General features: G+C 44.5%; 1 protein-coding gene across 5 annotated transcripts in view; it reads left to right on the forward strand.

Annotated features, from left to right (window-relative positions):
* ADAL (adenosine deaminase like) overlaps nt 1-21,711 on the forward strand; it is a 40,342-nt gene extending 18,631 nt beyond the window's left edge. For 3 of the 5 annotated variants that reach the window (XM_033920496.1, XM_033920497.1, XM_033920495.1), the window contains exons 9-10: nt 15,247-15,347; nt 19,667-21,711. In XM_033920496.1, coding sequence (XP_033776387.1) covers nt 15,247-15,347; nt 19,667-19,882 — 317 coding nt within the window. In that variant the 3' untranslated portion in view covers nt 19,883-21,711. Of the gene's footprint in view, nt 1-15,246; nt 15,348-15,644; nt 15,726-19,666 lie in introns of all 5 variants that reach the window. The other 2 variants (XM_033920498.1, XM_033920499.1) reach the window with 2 other exon arrangements.
* Nucleotides 21,712-22,009: the final 298 nt, after the last annotated feature.

Here is a 22,009-nt window from a genome sequence, read left to right on the forward strand (position 1 = left end):
ACATGAGGTGTTAATCTGGAAATTCCTAGATTATAATTGTGCTAGAAATATTGGTATATGCACTTTCTCTTGGCATAGGGCTTGGACTCAGCCTGCTCTTTTCAACTTAGGCCTGGGTTGAACTCAGCAGACTGCTGCACATCTGCATAAACCTTTGAATCCTGGTTCAGCTCTGTTCCTTGGCAGCACTTCCCTGTTGATGACAGACTGCTACTGGACTCTCCTTTGCGAACCCAATGTCCCAGCTCAAATAACCTTTTTTTAAAACCAAAGATTTACATTTGGGCTAGTTGTAGGAAAAGAATTGTAAACATTTTTCTAAAATTATTTTATTAAACAAAATTATTCTCTACACACGAGTCATTCATTCAATACCATTCTACCTTCCTGTAAAAAGATATCAGTAGTACACAGGATGAACCACCTTAGATGCTTCATTAATCTCTCCATTCTGTCTAGAAACACACCTACTTAAAGAAACCTTTTAGTTACCCCTCAGCATCCTCAGAGTGAATTATGCTTCTTCCTGTAGGAGTAATTGAGACCGAGCACCAGTGGCGTACTAAGGGGGGGGGGCGGGAGGGGCGGTCCGCCCCGGGTGCCAGCCATGAGGAGGTGTTCCCGGCCTTGCCGTTCATTCCCCCCCCACCCCCGAAGGACCGCTCGCCCCACTGACCTTCCTGCACCACCTGTGAAGCAGCCCGCAGCAGGATCGCGACTTCAGCGATACCTGAGCTGCTTGGGCGCTGCTTCCTGCGCCGCGGTCCCGCCCCTCCTCTGACGTCAGAGGAGGGGCGGGAACGCGGCGCAGGAAGCAGCGCAGAGATCGCTGACGTCGGGATCCTGCTGCGGCTGCTTCATAGGTGGTGCAGGAAGGTCAGTGGGGCGAGCGGTCCTTCGGGGGTGGTGGGGGGGGACTGAACGGCAAGGCCGGGAGCATAGGTAGTGCTGCTTCATAGTGGTGCGGGGAGGCCAGGGGCGAGCGGTCCTTTGGGGTGGGGCGGGCGGGCAGGCAGGCAGGCTTTCAAGGAGGAGGGGGGTGACAGACAGGCAGGAAGGCCTTCAAGGGGGGACAGGCCTTCAAGGGGGGGGGGACAGGCAGGCCTTCAAGGGGGGGGGACAGGCAGGCCTTCAAGGGGGGCAGGCCTTTGGGGGGGTGTGCAGACCTTCAAGGGGGTGGGACAGGCCTTCAAGGGTGGGACAGGCCTTCAAGGGTGGGGACAGGCCTTCAAGGGTGGGGACAGGCCTTCAAGGGTGGGGACAGGCCTTCAAGGGGGGGACAGGCCTTCAAGGGGGGGACAGGCCTACAAGGGGTGGGACAGGCCTTCAAGGGGGGTTCAGGCCTTCGGTGGGGGTGCAGACCTTCAAGGGGGTGCCGGCCTTCAAGGGGGGACAGGTCTTCAGGGGGGTGCAGGCCTTCGGGGGGGTGCAGACCTTCAAGGGGGGGGACAGGCCTTCAAGGGGGGGACAGGAAGGCAGGCCTACAAGGGGGGACAGGCCTACAAGGGGGGAGGACAGGCCTTCAGGGGGGTGCAGACCTTCAAGGGGGGGGACAGGCCTTCAAGGGGGGGACAGGCAGGCAGGCCTTCAAGGGGGGGACAGGCCTTCAGGGGGGGTGCAGACCTTCAAGGGGGGGACAGGCAGGCAGGCCTTCAAGGGGGGGACAGGCCTACAAGGGGGGGGGACAGGCCTTCAAGGGGGTGCAGGCCTTCAAGGGGGGACAGGCAGACCTTTAAGGGGGGACAGGCCTTTGGGGGGGACCCTGGTTTAGAAGTACATGGAGGGAAGGGAGTGTTCAAAGAGACGTGCATATGCCAAACTTGGGGGGGGGAGGAAGAAATAATGGGTCTGAAAATAGAGGAGAGGGAGAGAGATGATGGACCATGGGATTTAGGGAGGGAAGGAACAGAAAGGGAGAGAAATTGGACACAAAGGGTGGTGTGGAGGAGGGATAGAGATACTGGATAGGAGGGTAATTGGGAAAAGAAAGGGAGAGATGGTGGACTCGGGTGGTGGGGAAGGAGGGAGAGATGCCGGATGAAAGGGTAGTTAAGAAAAGACGGATCTGTGGAGGGAGATGAAAAAAAGGAAAGATACCAGACTTCCTGGGGAGGGAAGGGAAATGGAAAGGGAGGACAGAGTTGGCAGATGGATGGTTAGCATGCAGAAAGAAGAAAGAAGGAGACCCCAAGTTATCAGAAGAAAACCAGAGCCTTGGACCAACAAGATTTGAAATATAACCAGACAACAAAAGGTAGAAAAATTAATTTTATTTTCTGTTTTGTGATTATAATATGTCAGATTTGAAATGTGTATCCTGCCAGAGCTGGTGTTGGACTGCAAACGTGAGCTAGGATTTAACAGAGAGAGGAGAAGTCCTTTTTGTTTCTTTATTTTATTTACACCACAGCGCCAGTGTGGTTAGGAGAAGCCAAAGGGGGTGAAAAAGCTATAAAACCCACCAGGAGTTTTGAAAAAAATCACCCAACTGGGCAGGAAAATCGAATTGAAAAACCAATTCAATAGGCTGAATTGAATCAAAATTTTTTTTCCTGAATCTGGCAGCATTAGTTTGCGCTACTGTCTTAGACTTTAGGACCTGGGATTGGGGAGAGATGGCATCCTCAGTATTTTATAATGCAAGTGAAACGAGGATTTGGTCAGACTTTTGAAGGGTCTGCAGAAAAAAAATATTGTATAGGCCGGGGACATGAGACAGCAGGAAATGGGAACTTTTCTTCCTTCTATTTTTGTGAATGGAAAGGCTGAGGATGTCAGAGAGTTCAGTTAAAATATGTGCTTTATAAGAAAATATAATAATGTGTTTTATAAAGTTTATAGCATAGCTGGCCTACCCAGTGAGGTGTTTCTAGTGGTGGTGGTGGCAGCGTGTCAATGTGTTGAGAGGAAGAGGTGGTCTGGGAAATTCTGCTGAGCAAACTCCGGGCCCATTTCCACCCCCCAGTTAGTCCACTCCACTCAACTGGTTCACACACTGAGTGGGTCTTTGGGTGTTGTGTTGGGATCTCTTCCAGTGGTTTATCAGTATTTCCTTCTGGTCCAAGGAAGGAAACTTTGTTATCCTTAGCATTGACCTACAGAATATGTTTGTAACAGCGCTGCTTGTGTGGCATTAGGCTATGTAGTGATCGAAAGAAAAAAACAGACCTTTGCACATTTTTGCACTATATGGTGGGTGTATGAGGAGATTCACATTTCCTGCACAGCTAAGTCCATGTGAAGTTACCTTGTGCTGTATTTGACATCTAGCAAGGTCTCTGTTTGAAAGGAAAGATCTAAACTTAAAAATGAAGTGGCCAGAAGTTATGGTAAAAGCAGATAGTGTAGCTGGTTTTAAGAAAGATTTGGACAAATTCCTGAAGGAAAAGTCCATAATCTTTTATTAAGACATGGGGGAAGTGTCTGCTTGCCCTGGATCGGTAGCATGGAATGTTGCTACTCTTTGGGTTTTGACCAGGTATTAGTGTCCTGGATTGGCTACCATGAGAATGGGCTACTGGGCATGATGGACCATTGGTCTGACCCAGTTAGGCTATTCTTATGTTATGTTCTCATCTGTAGGGGCCTTTGTTTTCACTTCTTATTTTAATGTATTTTTTTTCTGGGAACTTAACAGTGTTTTTTATAATGGGAACAAAAATGGAAGAGAATTAATGTGTGTGGGATGAGGGGGTAACTAATTTCTTCAGCTAAATAATTCAATCCACTTCAAACAGACATAGGAGAACTCACGCACCATTCACACACCCTCCAACCAAAAACGTCAAAAGAAAAAAACTGTTCGACAACCTCCTAGCCATTCGAGCTGCAACACTCGACCCCCAACTCTACAACCAATTGACATCGACCACAGACTGCAAAACCTTCAAAAAGAAATAAAAACCCTTCTATTCAAAAAACACATAAAACCGAACTAACACAATCAGAACTGTCCCAAGCATCACCTGCAACTACTCCATATGTACTTCTGATGTCATGACAATTCAGACATAATTTATGTTATGTTATGTTTGGAATATAAGAAAATTTTCACTGCCTTTTTCTATTCTGACCATTTATTCCGTTTCATGGTCATTACAAAAAAATATTTTTTTTACATGGGGGGGGGGTGTCAAAAAATGATGGGCCCCGGGTGCCACATACCCTAGGTACGCCACTGCCGAGCACTGCTGCATTTATATAGCTCCTATACACGTGTAAAAGAGATCATGACGCAAAAAAAAAAAATCAACAAAAAAAACCACCTGGAGAAAAAGTAAATTCTAGGTTTCAAAATATTTGCAGCTTTATTAGAACATAGACAATAATTACACAACTCGTCTTCTGTAAGTAAAGACTTCGTAAAGTTGCTAGTAAAAGGCCACTGTTGTCTTTCCAGACCAAGTTTAGAGCATTTAGCTCTTGGGGGCTTCTTTTACTAAGCTGAGGTAAGCGCCAGCATGTGCTTACCGCTCTGGTATCCTGTGGTAAGTGGATTGGGGTATCCCTGTTGTGGGGTCTTCTAGAAGTAGGGAGATCCTGAATTCTCTGCAAGTTAGAACTATTCCAGGAGTTGATAATGGAACCTACGTGGGATGGGGGTCATACTGGACTTAGTGCTTACAAACAGGGAAAGTGTTTCTGATGTTACAGTGGGTGATCTTGCATCCAGTGATCACTGCATGGTATGATTTAATATTAAGACAGGTATAGAGAGGGCTCATTCAAAAATGGTTTGTTATTTTTATGTATGTATCTTTTTTTACCCTCTTAGGATATAAGCGAGATAGAAATTTTTAAAATAAATAAATAAAAGTTCTAGACTTAAAAAAACTAACTTTGTTCAGATGGGGGATTACGTCAAGGAGAATTGTCTGGATGGGAACATCTGGAAGGAGTAAAAATGCAGTGGGCAAAACTAAAAGGAGTTATTGTAAGGACAAACCTTTCAGGGAGACAAGTAAAAGGAAAAGAAGGCCGCTTTGGTTCTCAAAAGTAGTAACTGAGAAGATAAGGAATAAAAGGTTAGCTTTCATAAGCTACAAAAGATCATAGAAAAAAGAGGAAGGCAGTCAAAAATATCTGAAAAAGTTAAGAGGCTGATTGAGTAGTCAGGAAAGCAAAGATATAAATGGAAGAAAAAATAGCTGACATGGTAAAATGGGGGAAGCAAGACATTTTTTAGATTATATTAGTGATAGGAAGTGCAAAAGTGGCATTGTGAGACTCAAAAGGTAAAGGAGAGAAATATGTAGAAGCTGATAAAGGCTGAATTGCTTAACAAATATTTCCATTGTGTTCACGGCTGAAGCGCCAGGAGCAGGACCGCAGCAGACAAATGCGAATAGGGATGGAGGAGTGGTAGACCCTGATCAATTTTCAGATTGTTGTGTTTGTGAGGAGCTAGATAGATAAAGTGATGGGGCCGGATGGTGTACATCCGTGGGTGCTGGAAGGAACTTAGGGAAGTTCTGTTGGCGCTGCTGACTGACTTTTCAATGCTTCTTTATGGGAGTGGGACTGGAGGAGAGCAGATGTGGTCCCTCTCCACAAAAGTGGAAGTAAGGAAGAAGTAGGGAATTACAGGCTGGTAACTTTGACTTTTGTGGTAAGCAAATTAATGGAAATGCTTTTAAAACAGAGAATGGTGAAGTTTCTGGAATCCGGTGATTACAGGACCAGAAACATGGGTTCACTAAAGGAAGGTCTTGTCAGACAAATTTGGTCAATTTTTTGACTGGGTGACTAGAGAATTGGATAGTGGGAATGTGTTAGATGTGGTGTATTTAGATTTTAGCAAAGCCTTTGACAGTATTCCACATAGACGTCTAATAAATAAAACAGTGCCCTCGGAATGACTCACAGGCAGGGTCAAGAACTGGTTGAGTGATGGTGACGGAGGGTAGTGATTAGTGTAGATCGTTCTGAGGAAAGGGAAGTTACCAGTGGTGTACCTCAAGGTTCTGTTCTTGGGCCTGTTCTTTTTAACATTTTTATAAGTGATATTGCTGAAGGGTTGTCAGGTAAGATTTGCCTCTTTGCAGATGATATCAAAATCTATAATAGAGTAGGTACCCCGGCTGGTGTGAATAACATGAAGAAATACCTAGTGAAGCTTGAAGAATGGTCTGAAATTTGACAGCTAAAATTTAATGCAATGAAATGCAAGGTCATGCATTGGACTGCAAAAACCCGAGGGAACGGTACAGTTTAGGGGGTGAAGAACTTATGTGCACAACAGAAGAGCGGGACTTGGGTGTGATTGTATGTGATGATCTTAAAGTGGCCAAACAGGTTGACAAGGTGACAGCAAAAGCTAGAAGGATACTAGGTTGCATAGGGGGAGGTATGGCCAGTAGGTAAAAGGAGGCATTGATGCCTCTGTATAATAATAATAATAATAATAATAATAGTTTATTTTTATATACCGCCATACCCATGTGAGTTCAAGGCGGTTTACATTGAGTTACATTAGGATCTGCATAGACAGGCAGATTTACAATTATTTGTCAGAAGTACAGAGTTGTTATTAGAATTACAGATTTGTTATTAGAATTACAGATTTGTTATTAGAATTACAGAGTAACAGAGTTTCAATTATTTATCAGCTTAATTTGAACTAGACAGAGGATGCGGAAAGAGGGGAAGAAAAAGGGGCAGGCCTCATGAGGGGGCCAGAATGGGGAGGGGGGGAGGTATTGTCAGGGGGGGGGAACCTTTCGGACTCTGGTGAGACCTCATTTAGAATATTGTGTACAATTCTGGAGGCTTCACCTTCAAAAAGATATAAAAATGTGGAGTCGGTCCAGAGGAAGGCTACTAAAATGGTGTGTGGTTTTCATGATAAGATGTATGGGACAGACTTAAAGATCTCAATTTGTATACTTTGGAGAAAAGGCGGGAGAGGGAAGATAGGATAGAGATGTTTAAATACCTACATAATATAAATGTACATGAGTCGAGTCTCTTTCATTTTAAAGGAAACTGCAATGTGAGGGCATAGGATGAAGTTAAGAGGTGATAGGCTCTGGAGTAATCTGAGGAAATACTTTTTTACAGAAAGGGTGGTAGATGCATGGAATAGTCTTCTGGAAGATGTGGTGGAGATAGAGATAGGCACATGGGATCTCTAAGAGAGGAAGAGATAATGGTTTCTGTGGATTTGGCCTTTGTCCACCATCATATTTCTATGTTCCAAATCTGCATGTGGTAAAAAAAATTCATCTGTGGCCATTCCTGTGCTACTCAGTGCAACTACATTATCGTGAGCTACCTGGTTAGCCCAGGATTAGCCTTTGAGCCCTTGCTGCCTAAGATATAGTGCTGGTAAAGAGATGCGCTGACACTCTCATTTTTAATGGCTGCTTGTTAATAGCAAGATTAGTGCTTGGCCATTAATTTTTGTCTGTGAATTGCAGGGCTTTTGAAATTTATCCTGGGGACCCCACAGTTTGCATTGGTCCTGAAACCCTGGCTGATTGTAGGGTCCTTAGGATAGGTTCGGAAAGCCCTGATCTACTGTCTGCTTGCATTCAAATCTCATAAATTGTACAAAATTGTACTTATTAAACAATTCTGTTACAGCTCAAGACTTCCAATATATAGTATGAATTTTTGAAACAAGAATGTTTTTAATAACTTGGGAAACTTGTAATGATACTTTCATCTTAAGTCCCTAGGTAGTAAATTCCCCAAACACCTGAGATGGGCTAAAGTAGGCATAGGTTTTTACAGTATTCTCTTCAGATTTAGGTAGTTAATATCTTCAGATTTAGGTAGTTAATATCTAACATAAGAATAGTCTTCCTGGGTCAGACCAATAATCAAGCCAATGGCACAGTGCGCAGCAGCCGTTAAGAAGGCAAACAGAATGCTAGGCATAATCAAGAAAGGTATTACAACCAGAACGAAAGAAGTTATCCTGCCATTGTATCGGGCGATGGTGCGTCCACATCTGGAGTACTGCGTCCAATATTGGTCGCCATACCTTAAGAAGGACATGGTGTTAACTCGAGAGGGTTCAGAGGAGAGCGACGCATCTAATAAAGGGGATGGAAAACCTTTCATATGCTGAGAGATTGGAGAAACTGGGTCTCTTTTCCCTGGAGACTTGGAGGGGATATGATAGAGACTTACAAGATCATGAAGGGCATAGAGAGGGACAGATTCTTCAAACTTTTGAATAATAAAAGAACAAGAGGGCATTCAGAAAAGTTGAAAGGGGACAGATTCAAAACGAATGCTAGGAAGTTCTTCTTTACCCAATGTGTGGTGGACACCTGGAATGCACTTCCAGAGAGCGTAATAGGGCAGAGTACGATACTGGGGTTCAAGAAAGGATTGGACAATTTCCTGCTGAAAAAGGGGATAGAGGGGTATAGATAGAGGATTACTGCACAGGTCCTGGACCTGTTGGGCTGCCACGTGAGCGGACTGCTGGGCACGATGGACCTCAGGTCTGACCCAGCATAGGCATTGCTTATGTTCTTATGTTATGTTCAAATGATTTTTATTATTTCAACCAGAACGTACAAATAGAAGTTGCATACAAATCCAAAAAAATAACAGTGCAAGTTCACCCCCTCCCCCCATCCCTCCCTTCCCCCCCCACCCCAAAAGTCCAATGCCACTACTATGGCTGAGAGTATAAGATAGTCCTAACAATTTAAGAGTCTACTGCGAGCATATGGTGTGAGGTCCTGCCAGAAGCATTCCCAGATCTGACAGAATCTGCGGCCTGGTCCACGATCTAAATCTCCCACTAGTCTCCGCTCCAGCGTCGCATGAACAATCATCAATGCTCTCCATTGAGCGTAGGAAGGGGGATCTCGGGACAGCCAGTTAGTAAGAATTGCTTTCTTCCCCATCAAAAGCACTCTAGTGACAAAAGCTGACATTCCTTTGGGTTTGGGCGTGGCTATATTATAAAGTCCAAATAAAGCTGTCGGTTGTGGGAGCCAACGCCTCCGCCAGAGCCGCGTAATATAGTGCCCTAATTGCCGCCAGAACTGTTGAATTTTGGGACAATTCCAAAGCATATGCCCCAATGATGCGTGAGCATGTGCACATTTCGGGCAAGAATGAATTATAGTAATCCCCATCTGGGCTGCTCGTTCCGGCGGGATATAGAGTCTCAAAACAATTTTTAACTGCATTTCCCAGTGGACAATATTAGGAGACACCTTCAGAATATTTTTCAGCGTCCTCTGTATCTGTTGGGCCGTTAGCGTGCAGTGCAAGTCCTCAGCCCATGTTGCCGCTAAGATGTCCAAATTGGGGCCAGAGTGCCCATCCCGGATCCCCACTATGTGAAATCGAAGCGGAATCCGCTGTTGTGCAGAAAGGCTAAAGAGTTCTGAAAGAGCCTCCCTGTTATCTTCCTCAAGATGGTGCGCCGGAAGAGACTGAACGTAATGTCGGATTTGGTAATATGCAAAAAAATCATTAGGTGGTAAAGTAAATGTCCGACGTAAGTCAGCAAAAGTCGCCAGTTTCCCCTCCTCGGAGAATAAGTGGAATAGGTATTGAAGTCCCTGCACACCCCACCTCTGGAAGGCGGTATTTTGCAGTCCAGGCTGAAAGGCTCCATTGCCTTGGATGGGTAAGTATAATGAAACCTCAGAAGGCAATCTAGCAAGTTTGCAAACCCACTTCCATGCTCGTCGAGCCGGTGCAAATATCGGGTACTGGGCCACCAAAGGACGAAGCCGCGGGTCCGCCACATGCAAGAAATAACTCACATGAAACGGAGCCAGCAATGACAACTCCAATGACGTCGCAGTAAAGTCAGACGTCCCCCTAAACCAATCATTAATGTGTCTCATCTGACAGGCAATAGCATACCAATGTACATTTAATAAGCCATAACCCCCTCTTTCCCTAGGTAAGCACATTCTAAGAAATTGCATGCGGGGTCGCTTGCCTCCCCAAAGAAAACGTTGTAATCCTTTAATTAACCGGGCTTTATGAGAAAAGGATAAAAGCAAGGGCAGGACCTGAAATCGGTATAACCATTTGGGAAAGAGCACCATATTATAAAGAGCCACCCGTCCTGCTACTGTGAGCGGGAAAGTGGACCAGTTTTGTAAGTCACGTAAAGTGTCATGGAGTAGTGGGGAAATGTTACAGTCATAAAGAGTCTTGAGGTCTCGGGGGATCCAAACCCCCAAGTATCGAATCGAGTGCACAGCCCATGTGAAAGGGAAATGGCCCCTCCATGTCTGCTGCAGTGTTACTGGACTGGCTAAAGCAACAGATTTCTGATAATTTAAGGTAAAGCCCGAATAAAATCTAAATTCGTTAAGGGATTGTATAAGGTGCCGGATAGAGTGAGAAGGGTTAGTAAGCATAAACAAGATGTCATCTGCAAAAGCTAACACCTTTAATGTTTGATCTCCGAAGTCCACCCCCACTATATCAGGATCCAGAGATACAGTGCGCAGAAAGGGCTCCAAGTACAATAAAAACAACAGGGGGGACAAAGGACATCCCTGCCGTGTGCCTCTTTCAATTAATATGGGGTCAGTGATAGTGTCATTAACAAGCAGTCTTGCCCGCGGTGTCGAGTATATAGTGCAGTATTTCAAATAAAAATGTCCAATTGACTTGGTCAAAGGCTTGCGCTGCATCCAAGCTGAGTAATAGCATTGGGGTGTCATGAGATTGTGTATGGGCCAATGACAAGAGTGCCTTTCAAACGTTATGGACCGCCTGCCTGCCCTTTACAAAGCCCACCTGTGTAGACACGATGATATTTGGGAGTAGAGTGGCTAATCTATCAGCTAATATTTTAGATAAAATTTTTATGTCCACATTTAATAAAGATATGGGTCGATAGGACTCAGGAGCAGTGCTTCAAAATCAAAGTAATCAACGCCTCATTCGCCTCTGTGGGAAAATGTTCATCCCGCGTAACCTGCGAATAGTAGTCCCTAAGGAAGGGACTCAGCTGTTCCGCTAAAAGTTTATAAAATTCAGCTGTAAAGCCATCCGGCCCCGGAGCCGAGAAATTTCTTTGCTGTTTAATAGCATGTGACAATTCTTTAGGTGTGATGGCTGCATTGAGAAATTCAACATCAGGGTCAGAGAGCGGCATTAGGCCGGAATCTGCCAAATAATCCCTAATAAGTGGAGCATCTCCCGAGTCCTGGCGACCATAGATCTTCTGGAAATGAGCCTTAAAAATCTGCGCAATGTGTGCTGTGGAGTGCTGTAGATGTCCCCTATCATCCTTCATTCCCATTACATAACGATGACCTCGAGCCTGTGTTGTTAATCGAGCTAATAATTTCCCCGCACGATTACCATAGCGATGGTAGCGGAATTTTTGATACAGAAGCATTTTAACCGTGCGTTCATGGATATAAGAATTAAGAGTAGCCTCCACAGAGATCAGACGTTCCCTAGATGCTTGTGTAGGATATTGTGTATATTGGTGTTTAGCAGTTGCCAATTCCTTTTCTAACCTAAGGATGCCCCGAGATAATCGGCGATTCCGTGCTATAACATATGCTATACAATCACCTCTAAGCACTACCTTAGCTGTGCTCCAGAACAGCGTCGGGTTATTACAGTGTTGACCATTAAAGGTCAGAAAGTCTTCCCATTTAGTTATTAAATAATTTTTAAAATGATCATCTGAATATAAGTAACTAGGGAATCGCCAACTTACGGGTCCCCGAATGCCAAAGCCCACGTTCACGTCAAGCCAGATCAACGCATGGTCTGAAATGACTGTAGGACCTATCACCGCCGCGTCCACATTTAAAAACGCCCTACTTGTGGTAAGAATATAATCTATTCTAGATTGGGTGTTATGCGCCCTGGAGCGGTGAGTATAATCCCGTTCTGTGGTGTGTAAGAGCCTCCAGGGGTCAACCAGATCCAGTGTGGCACAGAGGTAAGGTATGCCTCTAGTTTGGGACGAGCTCACGCTTTGTCCCGGCCCAGTACGGTCACAGGTCGGGTCTAGAACTTGGTTAAAATCCCCGGCTATATAGACCGGATCAGTAATGCGCTCTAAAAGCAATGCTGTGATGCCTTCAAAAAAGGCGTGATCGTATGTATTAGGTGTGTAAATATTCAAAAGGTAGAAACATCTGTAACAATACATATCTGCCCTGTGTATCAGTGGCTACCACTTTCGCTGTGTATGGTAAGGACTTACGGATCAATATCACTACCCCCGCTCGCTTTTGTGGAGATGAGGCTGCATACACTGCGTCCACCCAGGACCTCCTCAACTTCTGATGCTCTATGTCCGTCAACCTGGTTTCCTGTAGGCAGGCTATATCTACTTTATTCCGTTTTAGTTGTGTTAAAATTTTGGTTCTTTTAATAGGGGAGGTGATACCAGATACATTCCAGGAGGCTACCCTTAGAGTATTAGCCATGCGGTGTTAGAAGGGCTATGATCAGCAAAAAATAGAAAGCATGAATAAAGAAGCCACCCCAGGTTCCCAGCCATACCCGAGGTAGCCATAAGGCACTCAGGGCCTGCCCAAGTGCCTTCAATACAGTGGGTGAGTTACCGGACAAGAAGCTCACCATAGCTTCAAAACCTACACTCTCTTGCAGCCGTAAATTATATATATAGCCATATGATAGCAAAGGACTCCCCCCCATTCGACCCCATCCCCCCTCTCCCCCCCTTCCCATCCTATCCCCCTGGCGCATGGTTTTGAGGTCACAACTAGGGGTCCGTCCTAGGGCGGTCCCAGAGGTGTGAAAGATCACAAAACAATGCCACTCCAGGCCCCGAGTCCCCAATAGTGCAAGAATAACAGTTATACCTTAGAAGCCCAGTACCAAGAAAACAGCAAAAAATAACTTGTCCACAACATACTTTCCCTGGAACAATCATAACTTAACAAATGCCAGATCGCCAGCTCGAGTCATGGTTACTGGCAAAAGTGGGCCTTAAATGTAGCTCTGAGCCACCACAGTTGAGGGCCAATGCTTCCCATAAACCCAGAACCAGAGTTCGACAAGCAGCCCGAGGGTGGTACACACTCAGGTCCTGCTGTTAATCAGGTCAGATCAGACTGGGTAAGCACATGGGTGTTCAAATAGAGAGCCGCTTCCGCCGCTGTATCAAAAACATGCCATTGTCCCAGAAGGTGGATACGCAATAGAGCCGGGTACAGGAACAGGAACCGTACTTTTTTTTTTTCAGCCAAGGAGGCATATATCGGGTAAAATTGCTTCCTGCGCTCCGTTAGGGCCGCAGAGTAATCCTGGAAGATGCAGACCTCCGACTCTTCAAATTGTAAGGTTTCCCGGAGTTGTTTATATCTGCGTAGAATTTCCACCTTATGGTTATAATTTAAGAGTTTGGCTATAACCATTCTAGGCCGGGCCTCTCGGGCCTGTTCCCTGCCCAGACGGTGAGCCCGTTCAAGACAGATAGGTCCCAATCCCTCGGGTAAGGAAAAGGTTTTGGTAAGCCATACCTCCAGGGTTTTTAGCAGCTTTGGACCCGCCACCGCCTCAGAAATTCCCAAAAAGCGTAAGTTGGATCTGCGGGAATGATTTTCCAGGTCTTCCAGTCTCTCCGCTTGCTTTTGGGTCAGGGCCTGCAGTTCCTGTAATGTAGTAGCCTGGGTGTTCTGTGTGTCCTCCATGCTGGATACTCTAGTCTCCAATGCTGTTGTTCTTTTAGTCGTTTCTGAGAGCATATTTTCTACTTTTAAAATCTGCTCTGACAGCTTGTCGATGCTGGGCTGCATAGCCGCTGTCACAGCCTGGGTGAGGGCCGTCAGCGCCTCCGGCGCAATATGTTGGATCGCTGGGGTGAGGGTGCCCGACGCCATTTTTTCCCCTCCACTCTGCGGGCGCTCCCGATCCTTTTTGTGCAGGCGGGTTGACATCGGGTGCGCGGAAGAGGACAGAAATCTGTCCATGCAGCGAGTTTGTGGCTGCACTTCAGAGCGCTAATTTCCGGCGATCCCCCGATGGCTGTAACCGGGCAATTCGGGGCCCGGGAGCTCTGGCAGCGCGTGTCTGCCGCGGCTCAAAGCATCACGTGATCTCTATGTGTTCTTATGTTAAGCCCAGTAGCCCATTCTCAGTGTGGCCAATCCAGGCCACTAGTACCTAGTCAAAAACCCAAGGAGAAGCAACATTCCATGTTACCGATCTAGGGCAAGCAGTGTCTCTCAATAACAGACTATGGACTATTCCTCTAGGAAATTGTCCAAACCCTTCTTAAAACCAGCTACATTATCCACTCTTACCACAACCTCTAGCAATGCATTCCAGAGCTTAACTATTCTCTGAGTGAAAATTTTTTTTCCTCCTATTGGTTTTAAAAGTATTTCCTTGTAACTTTGAGTGTCCCCTAGTCTTTGTAATTTTTGACAGAGTGAAAAAATCTAGATAACACCTGGAAGATTATTCAAATTTGATATATTATCTGGCCAAACTTCTTGTTACATAAATAGTATTAAGGAACATAAATTGAAAATAACACAAGCTTCAACCATGTTTCCCCGAAAATAAGACACTTATATTAATTTTAGGCCTAAAAAATGCACTAGGTCTTATTTTTGGGGTATGTATATGATCATCTCTCCTTTCCTCTCCTTCACCCCAATTTTTCCTCTTTCCTTTCTCTCCCCCATAAGTGCAGCATCTTTCCTCCCCTCCCCCTGTGCAGCAAGACCCTTGCCCAGCTTCCATCTTTCCCTCCCTCCCATCCCTCATGCAGCAGGACCCTTGCCCAGCTTCCCTTCCATCCCTTGTGCAGCAGAACCCTTGAGTGAGCACAAGCCCCCGCAGCCAAACCCCAATCCTTCCCTCCCATCCGAACCCCGCCCTACATATCTCCCTAAGCAGCATTGGGCCAGCAGCACTCTAAACAGGCTGCTTCGGCCTTGTCCGCTCTTGAATTCTCTTCCGCATTACTGCTGATGTCAAATTCACTGGTGGACAAGGCCGAAGCAGCCTGTTTAGAGTGCTGTTGGCCCAACGCTGCTTAGGGAGGTATGTACTAGGGTTCTGCTTCACAAGGGGAGGGAGGGAAGGGAAACTGCTGACAAATCCCAGGACTAGGGCTTATTTTTGGGGAAACATGGTATGTACATGAAAAGTGTATGTGCAGATTATCACTGATAATCTGCACATGAAAAGTGTATGTGTAGGTTATCACTGATAGATGCATTCTCTTATGAACCTGAGTGGGTAAAGCAGGATTTGCTGTCTCCTGCATCTTTTAGTCTTAATGCATGTCTTTTTTTTATTACTTAGAGCTGTGCTTGACTTCCAATGTCAAAGGTCAGACGACTCCCTCCTACAAGCAGCATCACTTTGGCTACTGGTACATCATAGGCCATCCTGTTGTGCTTTGTGTAAGATGCTCTATAGTGCTTATATGTTAATGGGGTTATCTGCCTTCAGTGAAAAACCTATAAACAAAATTTTTAAGGCACTAAACTTTTAAACACAACTCATTTAAGGTACTCACCTCATGTACATTTATGGCACAAAGGTATTTAAACATCTCTAGCGTATCTCCCCTTTAAGTATACATATTCAGATCTTTAAGTCTGTTTCCATATGCCTTATGTTGGAGACGACCAACCATTTTAGTAGCCTCTCTCTGAACCGACTCCATCCTGTTTATCTTTTTTTTTTTTTTTTTGAAGGTACGGTTTCCAGAGTTGTGCACAAGCATGCAGTGGGTTCAAATCACACAATCATGAAAAATAGAACTTATGATTAATATGGTAACTGTTTTCTACATATCTCCCCTCTCCTGAGAGAACTTGCCCTCTAAACTACCGTAGATCATGTATAAATTGCTAACAATGAGTCTACTAGAGTGGTTAGAGCAGCTGTCTCAGCACCCAGAGGCTGTGTTTGATTCCTACTGCAGCTCCTTGTCATTCTTGGTAAGTCACTTAACACTTCATTGCCCCTAGTACAAAAAAAATATGTACCTATTTAATATGGAAACCAAAAGACAGTGGAGGAACGATGGAGTGGAGAAATGGACTTCATTGAAAGTTTAAAAGTTCCACAAATCAACGTAAACAATCCACATGGAAATAAAATGATCCACATAAAACCTTGAGGACCTAATCTGTTGAAAGCGTGGGACCCAACACGGTTCGTGTTTCGACATGATAGTCTTCTTCAGGGGTCCCTAATAGTCCTAAGGTAGTAGATACGTTCCACGCATTTGCTATTTTTGGACTTTTTATTCCACGTATCTACTACCTTAGGACTATTAGGGACCCCTGAAGAAAACTATTGTGTTGAAACACGGACCGTGTTGGGTCCAGTGTTCCCGCTAAGCTGCGCTGGTGTGTGCTGGCGCACAAAATATTAGGTCGCAGCGCACAAGTTTCTCGTCACAGCGCAGGACCGGCAAGATTGACTCATTTGAACTTCTGCAAGATCAGCATCGGAAGCGTGCGCTGGGCCGGAGAGATCTTGGGGAGCCTCCGACAGTGGCTTTCTCCCCTCTCTGCAGCTCTCCTTTACTTCCCAGCGCAGCGATTCACGAAGGCAGCCTCGGGGCTTTTGCTGAGTCGCGGCTGCCTCTGATGATGCAACTTCCTCTTTCCTCAGAGGCGGCGCGACACAACAAAGGACCCGAGGCTGCCTTTGTGAATCGCTGCGCTGGGAAGTAAGAAGAGCTGCTGGGAGGGGAGAAAACCACTATCAGTCTGGGAAGCTGCTGGGCAGGGGAAAAAAGGGACAGCTGCTACTGGAAAGGGAGAAGGAGAGATGCTTCTGGGAGGGGAGGAGGGAAAGGAATCTGGGAAGCTGCTGGGCCAGGAAAAAAAAGGGACAGCTGCTACTGGAGAGGGAGAAGGAGAAGGAGAGATGCATCTGGGAGGGGAGGAGGGAAAGGAATCTGGGAAGCTGCTGGGCCAGGAAAAAAAAGGACAGCTGCTACTGGAGAGGGAGACGGAGAGATGCTGCTGGGAGGGGAGGAAGGGAAGAGAGTTACTGCTGGACAGGAGGCTGGGAGAAAGAAAGAAAGGGGGCAGGCAGGGAAACAGAAGGAAAGAAGAGAAACAGAAAAAAAGAAAGAAAGGTCAGGGAGAGAGGAAGAAAAAGTTGGGGGAGGGAATGAGGTGTGGAGGAGAGAAAGCATACAGGCTGATAGAAGGGAAGAAAGATTGGATGCACAGTCAGAAGAAGAAAGTGCAACCAGAAATCACCAGACAAGGTAGGAAAAATGATTTTATTTTAAATTTAGCAAAGTGGAGGCAGTATTACCACAGTTTTCAAAGGAATTTGCCCAAATAACTTAATAGTTAACTGGGTAAATTCCCAGAGATGAAAACTTCCCTTCACTTACTATGCACAGTTCTGAATTTATATCTGCTGTCTATATTTTACAATATGGTCCCCTTTTACTAAACCGCAATAGTGGTTTTTAGCGCAGGGAGCCTATGAGCGTCAAGAGCAGTGCTGGGCATTCAGCGCAGCTCCCTGCGCTAAAAACTGCTATTGTGGTTTAATAAAAAGGATGGAGGGTATATTTGTCTATTTTTGTATGCTATAAAAACCAAATACAGAGAGAGACTGAGAGCTGTTGACGAAGAGCTACGTGTGTGTCTTTCTTCCATTCCAGCCAGAATATCAGCTTTGTGTTCAGCCAAACAGGCCCAGGTTTCGCACTGAATAAAGTATTTTATAATTTTTATTTCATAATAAAGTAATTATAAAATACTTTCTTTGTGTTTATTTGATTCCTATTCAAGAGAATTACTTTATATATAGTCAATATAGGCAGAGAGTTAAATTTTTTAACATTTTCTAATGGTGGTGTGCCTCGTGATTTTTTTCATGAAACAAGTGTGCCTTTGCCCAAAAAAGGTTGAAAAACACTGGTCTAGAAATTGAAAGCATCAAACGTATTGTCTTCTGGACTGTTTTTAATTTACAGTTTACACATATGGATGTAACAGACATAACTACATTTGTTGTAAAACATTTATTAAGATATCATTTCATCCCTACAATTTCTGTGTTCTTAAAAATATTATTTAACGTTATTTAATTTAGCGTGTAGGCCTAAAATTCCTTTGAATACCTCGTCCTCATGTATCAGCAACTTTGACAACATATTTATTTGGCTCATAACTTGCTGGCGCCCGATATTTTTAGCTCACAGTGAAAAAAAGTTTGCTCACAACACCCTCCCGCTTAGAGGGAACACTGGTTGGGTCCCACGCTTTCGGCAGATTAGGTCCTCAAGGTTATGTGGATTGTTTACGTTGACTTGTGGAACTTTTAAACTTTCAATAAAGTCCATTTCAGGAACATCGTCACTCCAGTGTCTTTTGGTTTCTCTTGGATTTTCTTCTCTGTGGATATCTCAGGGTCAATTTCTTTGTTTTAATATGTAAACCACACAGAAAAAACGGTATACAAATTCCATCCCTCTTACTAAAAATGAATTTAATATTTTATAAAATTCTCTTATTATATCCATCTGGGCCGGGGCATTTGTCCAGTTTAATTTTATAACCTTTTGCACTGCCGAAAAAGGGGCATTCAAACATTCTCCATATAATTCAAAGTTAGTAATGGAAGAGTAGAGTAAAGTTTGTATGGTGTCATTGTCTCCCCATTTTTCTGCTATCCTATATAATAAAACCCTAGCCACGCATGCGCACTCCTACGTGTGTGTTCCATTTTCCCTGATCCGTGAGATGTAGGTCCGTGGCTGCAGGAGTGCGCATGTGCGAATCCCCAGCCTTATTGTTTCCAGCACCTACCTACACTCGCCGGCAGGACTGGCCGCCAGCACTGGACTCCCTGCTCTCCACAAGATCGTGGTGTCAGCTCCTCTCATGAGCCGCACCAGCATCGGAGAAGGTTTCCAACGCTGGTGGGGATTGAGAGGAGCCGACGCAACACTCGCCTGGAGCAGGCCAGACCGCGGGGCGGGCAGCCACGCGAGGGAGGGCAGCAGAATGAAAAAAAAAGGTAACATGCAGGGAGAAGTTAGGCCTGCCTGCAGGGAACACAATAAGGGAAGGGGGGGGGGCCCTTGGAGCAGGCTAGACCGCTGGAAGGGAATGGGGAGGGGCAAAAAGGATCAGGCCACATTGTGGTAGGAGTAGGGAAGGGGGGTGGGGGAAAATGCTGTTAGTGCTACCCAGAGACCTGGAGGGGGAGGGAAATGTTGTTGCAGCTGCACAGGGAAATGCAGGAGGGAGGGAGACAGAAAGAAAGACACAGGGGCAGGGAGAGAGAGAGAGACAGTGGGAGGGAGAAAGACAGACATATATTCTAGCACCCGTTAATGTAACGGGCTTAATGACTAGTGTATTTATAAGGAACTCTAAAATTCCACAAATTAAGAGTCCAACTGCTTTTGGACCTGATTTACTTTTTAGTGAAGACATGTGTAGACCAACCCAATGAGTTGGGTAAGAGATGTGTGTATAAGGGGCATGTTGCTAAGTTTTCTTACGTCTCATGGAACACCTCCCCCCCCCCCAACTCTAAGATTCTAGCAGTTTTACAAAACAAACTGTGGCATTAGACAAAATTTGGGATGGCTTCATTTATCTAATAAATACTCTGTACATTTTACTGGGAATGTGGTAGATTTTTGGGCAGCTAAAGTAGTAATGTGTACTGTAAATATGAATTACCATTAAGGCAACAGTAGCCTATACTAATTTTATTTTTTCTGCAGACCGATGATAAAGGTGTCTTTGCAACAGACCTTTCAGAGGAATACCATCTGGCTGCCGATACATTTAATCTAACCCCAGAGCAGGTCTGGAACCTATCTTATGAATCAATCAACTCCATTTTTGCATCAAGTAGTATAAAATTAAACCTGCAAGCGAAATGGAAGAAGTTGAAGCCAACCATCTTCAGTCCCACAGTCTCATCAGTAAGCTGCTAAGGCGTGATAATTGCATTTTTCCCCCAAAGGCTTTGGGGTGAAAAAACCAAAATAGATTTGGCTTTACTGTAGCATTTTGAAAGAGAACCTTGGGGTTAATGAAGACCATCCTATGTATTTTACCAGACTATACAGTATGTGGAAAAATCAGCGTGTACGAAATTGTTTCCTCTTTGATTCTTATACTGGAGAAGTTATGCAAGCACACGTACAGCAGTCCCCAATGCTGGTTTTTAGCAGCCCCCTAGATTATACATACAGGCAAATTAGAGTTGCAGACGTCTGATTAAGTATGACTTATACTTTAGAATGCAATTGTAGTTTCATTTGCTTTCAGTGAGCAGTATTTCCAGAGGCATAGACTATACTTCTGCAGCAGATTCAGGAATGATGCACGACCACATTAAGATAAGTGTGTGGTTGTGCATGTTGTACCTTAGGAGGTTGTACTGGTAGGGACAGTTGGCCCTTGTGGAAGCTGGGAGCAGAGGTAAGCAGCAAGAATCTTAAGTGCTGAGTTACATGTAAATCTGATTTAACAGCTTTAAAAAGCTAACTTATTCTTCTTAACCTGGTGACTACCTGTAGTAAAACTTGGCTCAAATAACCAATTTGTGAAGATGTTGTATCAAGGTGAAGTTTAATTTAAATTTTTACTGATATACTCCTTGAGTGTTCTATAAGCAATGGACTCCTTTTACTAAGGTGTACTACGTGTTTTAGCATGCGCTAAATATATATGCATGGTAAACGCTAATGCGCCCATTATAAATCTATGGATGCGTTAGCATTTAGCGCATGCTAAAACAGCTCACACACCTTTGTAAAAGAGGGGGGAATAAAGGCAGTTTATATAAACTTATCACAACTATGCAGTAAAGATCAGCACTCAGATGATCCGGGCCAGTTCAGATAATCTCTGGGCATGTTATTAGAAGGGTGAAATAGAATGTGAACAAGCTACAAATCTGCCGCTGGTTCTATTGCGGTGGCAACTCAAATACAGAAAAATGGATTTGAAATAGACCATTAATATAGTGAGGGAGGAAAATATTCAAATCATGGTAGTCATAGTATAGGAAAAAAAATACACATCAGATCAAAAATATCTTCATTTACAAATGCAAATGAAAGTGTTCAGTGAACAAGTCTCCTGCCAGCATCACAAAGAGTTCAGAAAGGGACCCTTGTAGCACTCACTAATGGCCAAAGTATATCACAGAGTGGCCTCTTAACCACTCAAGTCACATGTGTATACATGTCATTAAACCTCTATCAGTTCTGGTTAGGTCCCTCTTCTGTTGATTTCCAAGTCAGACTCTACAAACATGGCTCTGCAGGATGACATCTCATTAGGTGCCATTTAGTGAACAAACCGGGTTCAGTGTCCCACAGTCTCTTTAATACTCTACATAGAAAATAGTACATTCTACTGTCTGATAGCGCTGCCTGCCATAGGCAGTACATAATATGCATCCAGAGAAATAAGGGTAACGATGTGATGGGAGCTTAATGCTCAATATCACTAACTATTTTGGCACTGGAAAGATACATACATGAAAGATTTGATGGGGGCCCTTTTACTATAACTTAGCAGCTACAGTGATGAGTGAAACAGGATTGAAGGAGCTGGGGGACTCTTGCCCATTGGGGGTAATTTCAGGTTGGAATCTGTTTTTAGTGCAAGACCCAGCAACAATATAAAATATGCAAGAACAGTTTACAGAATAGAAAGGTCTCACTACCTTTTTAGTAACAAATGAAACTCCCCCCCCCCCAAAAAAAAAATAAAAAAATCCAAGCTTTCACTGCTCCCCTTTACAGCAAAAGGCCAGAAGATGGTCCATGAGGACCAGTAACCCAGAGTAGTGTGAAACTACAAAAATAGAACAACTGATCGCAGAAGAGCAAATTTAGGGAAATAGCAAAAACCCAAGATTGGAGAGCAGAGCAATAGAGAATGACACAGGGAAAAAATCTGTCTCCGACACCAGACCACTGCCCCATGGCATCTATAAAAGTCTTAGCACTGCAATATTTAGCTTATTCCTTCCTTATAAATCAAAGTTCTGGCTGCTGAACTGGAGAAAGAGATGTTCAGCTAGCAGGGCTTTGTTTATAAATTTT

This window comes from Geotrypetes seraphini, chromosome 14 (assembly GCF_902459505.1).
Source record: "Geotrypetes seraphini chromosome 14, aGeoSer1.1, whole genome shotgun sequence".
NCBI classification, from domain to species: Eukaryota; Metazoa; Chordata; class Amphibia; order Gymnophiona; family Dermophiidae; genus Geotrypetes; species Geotrypetes seraphini.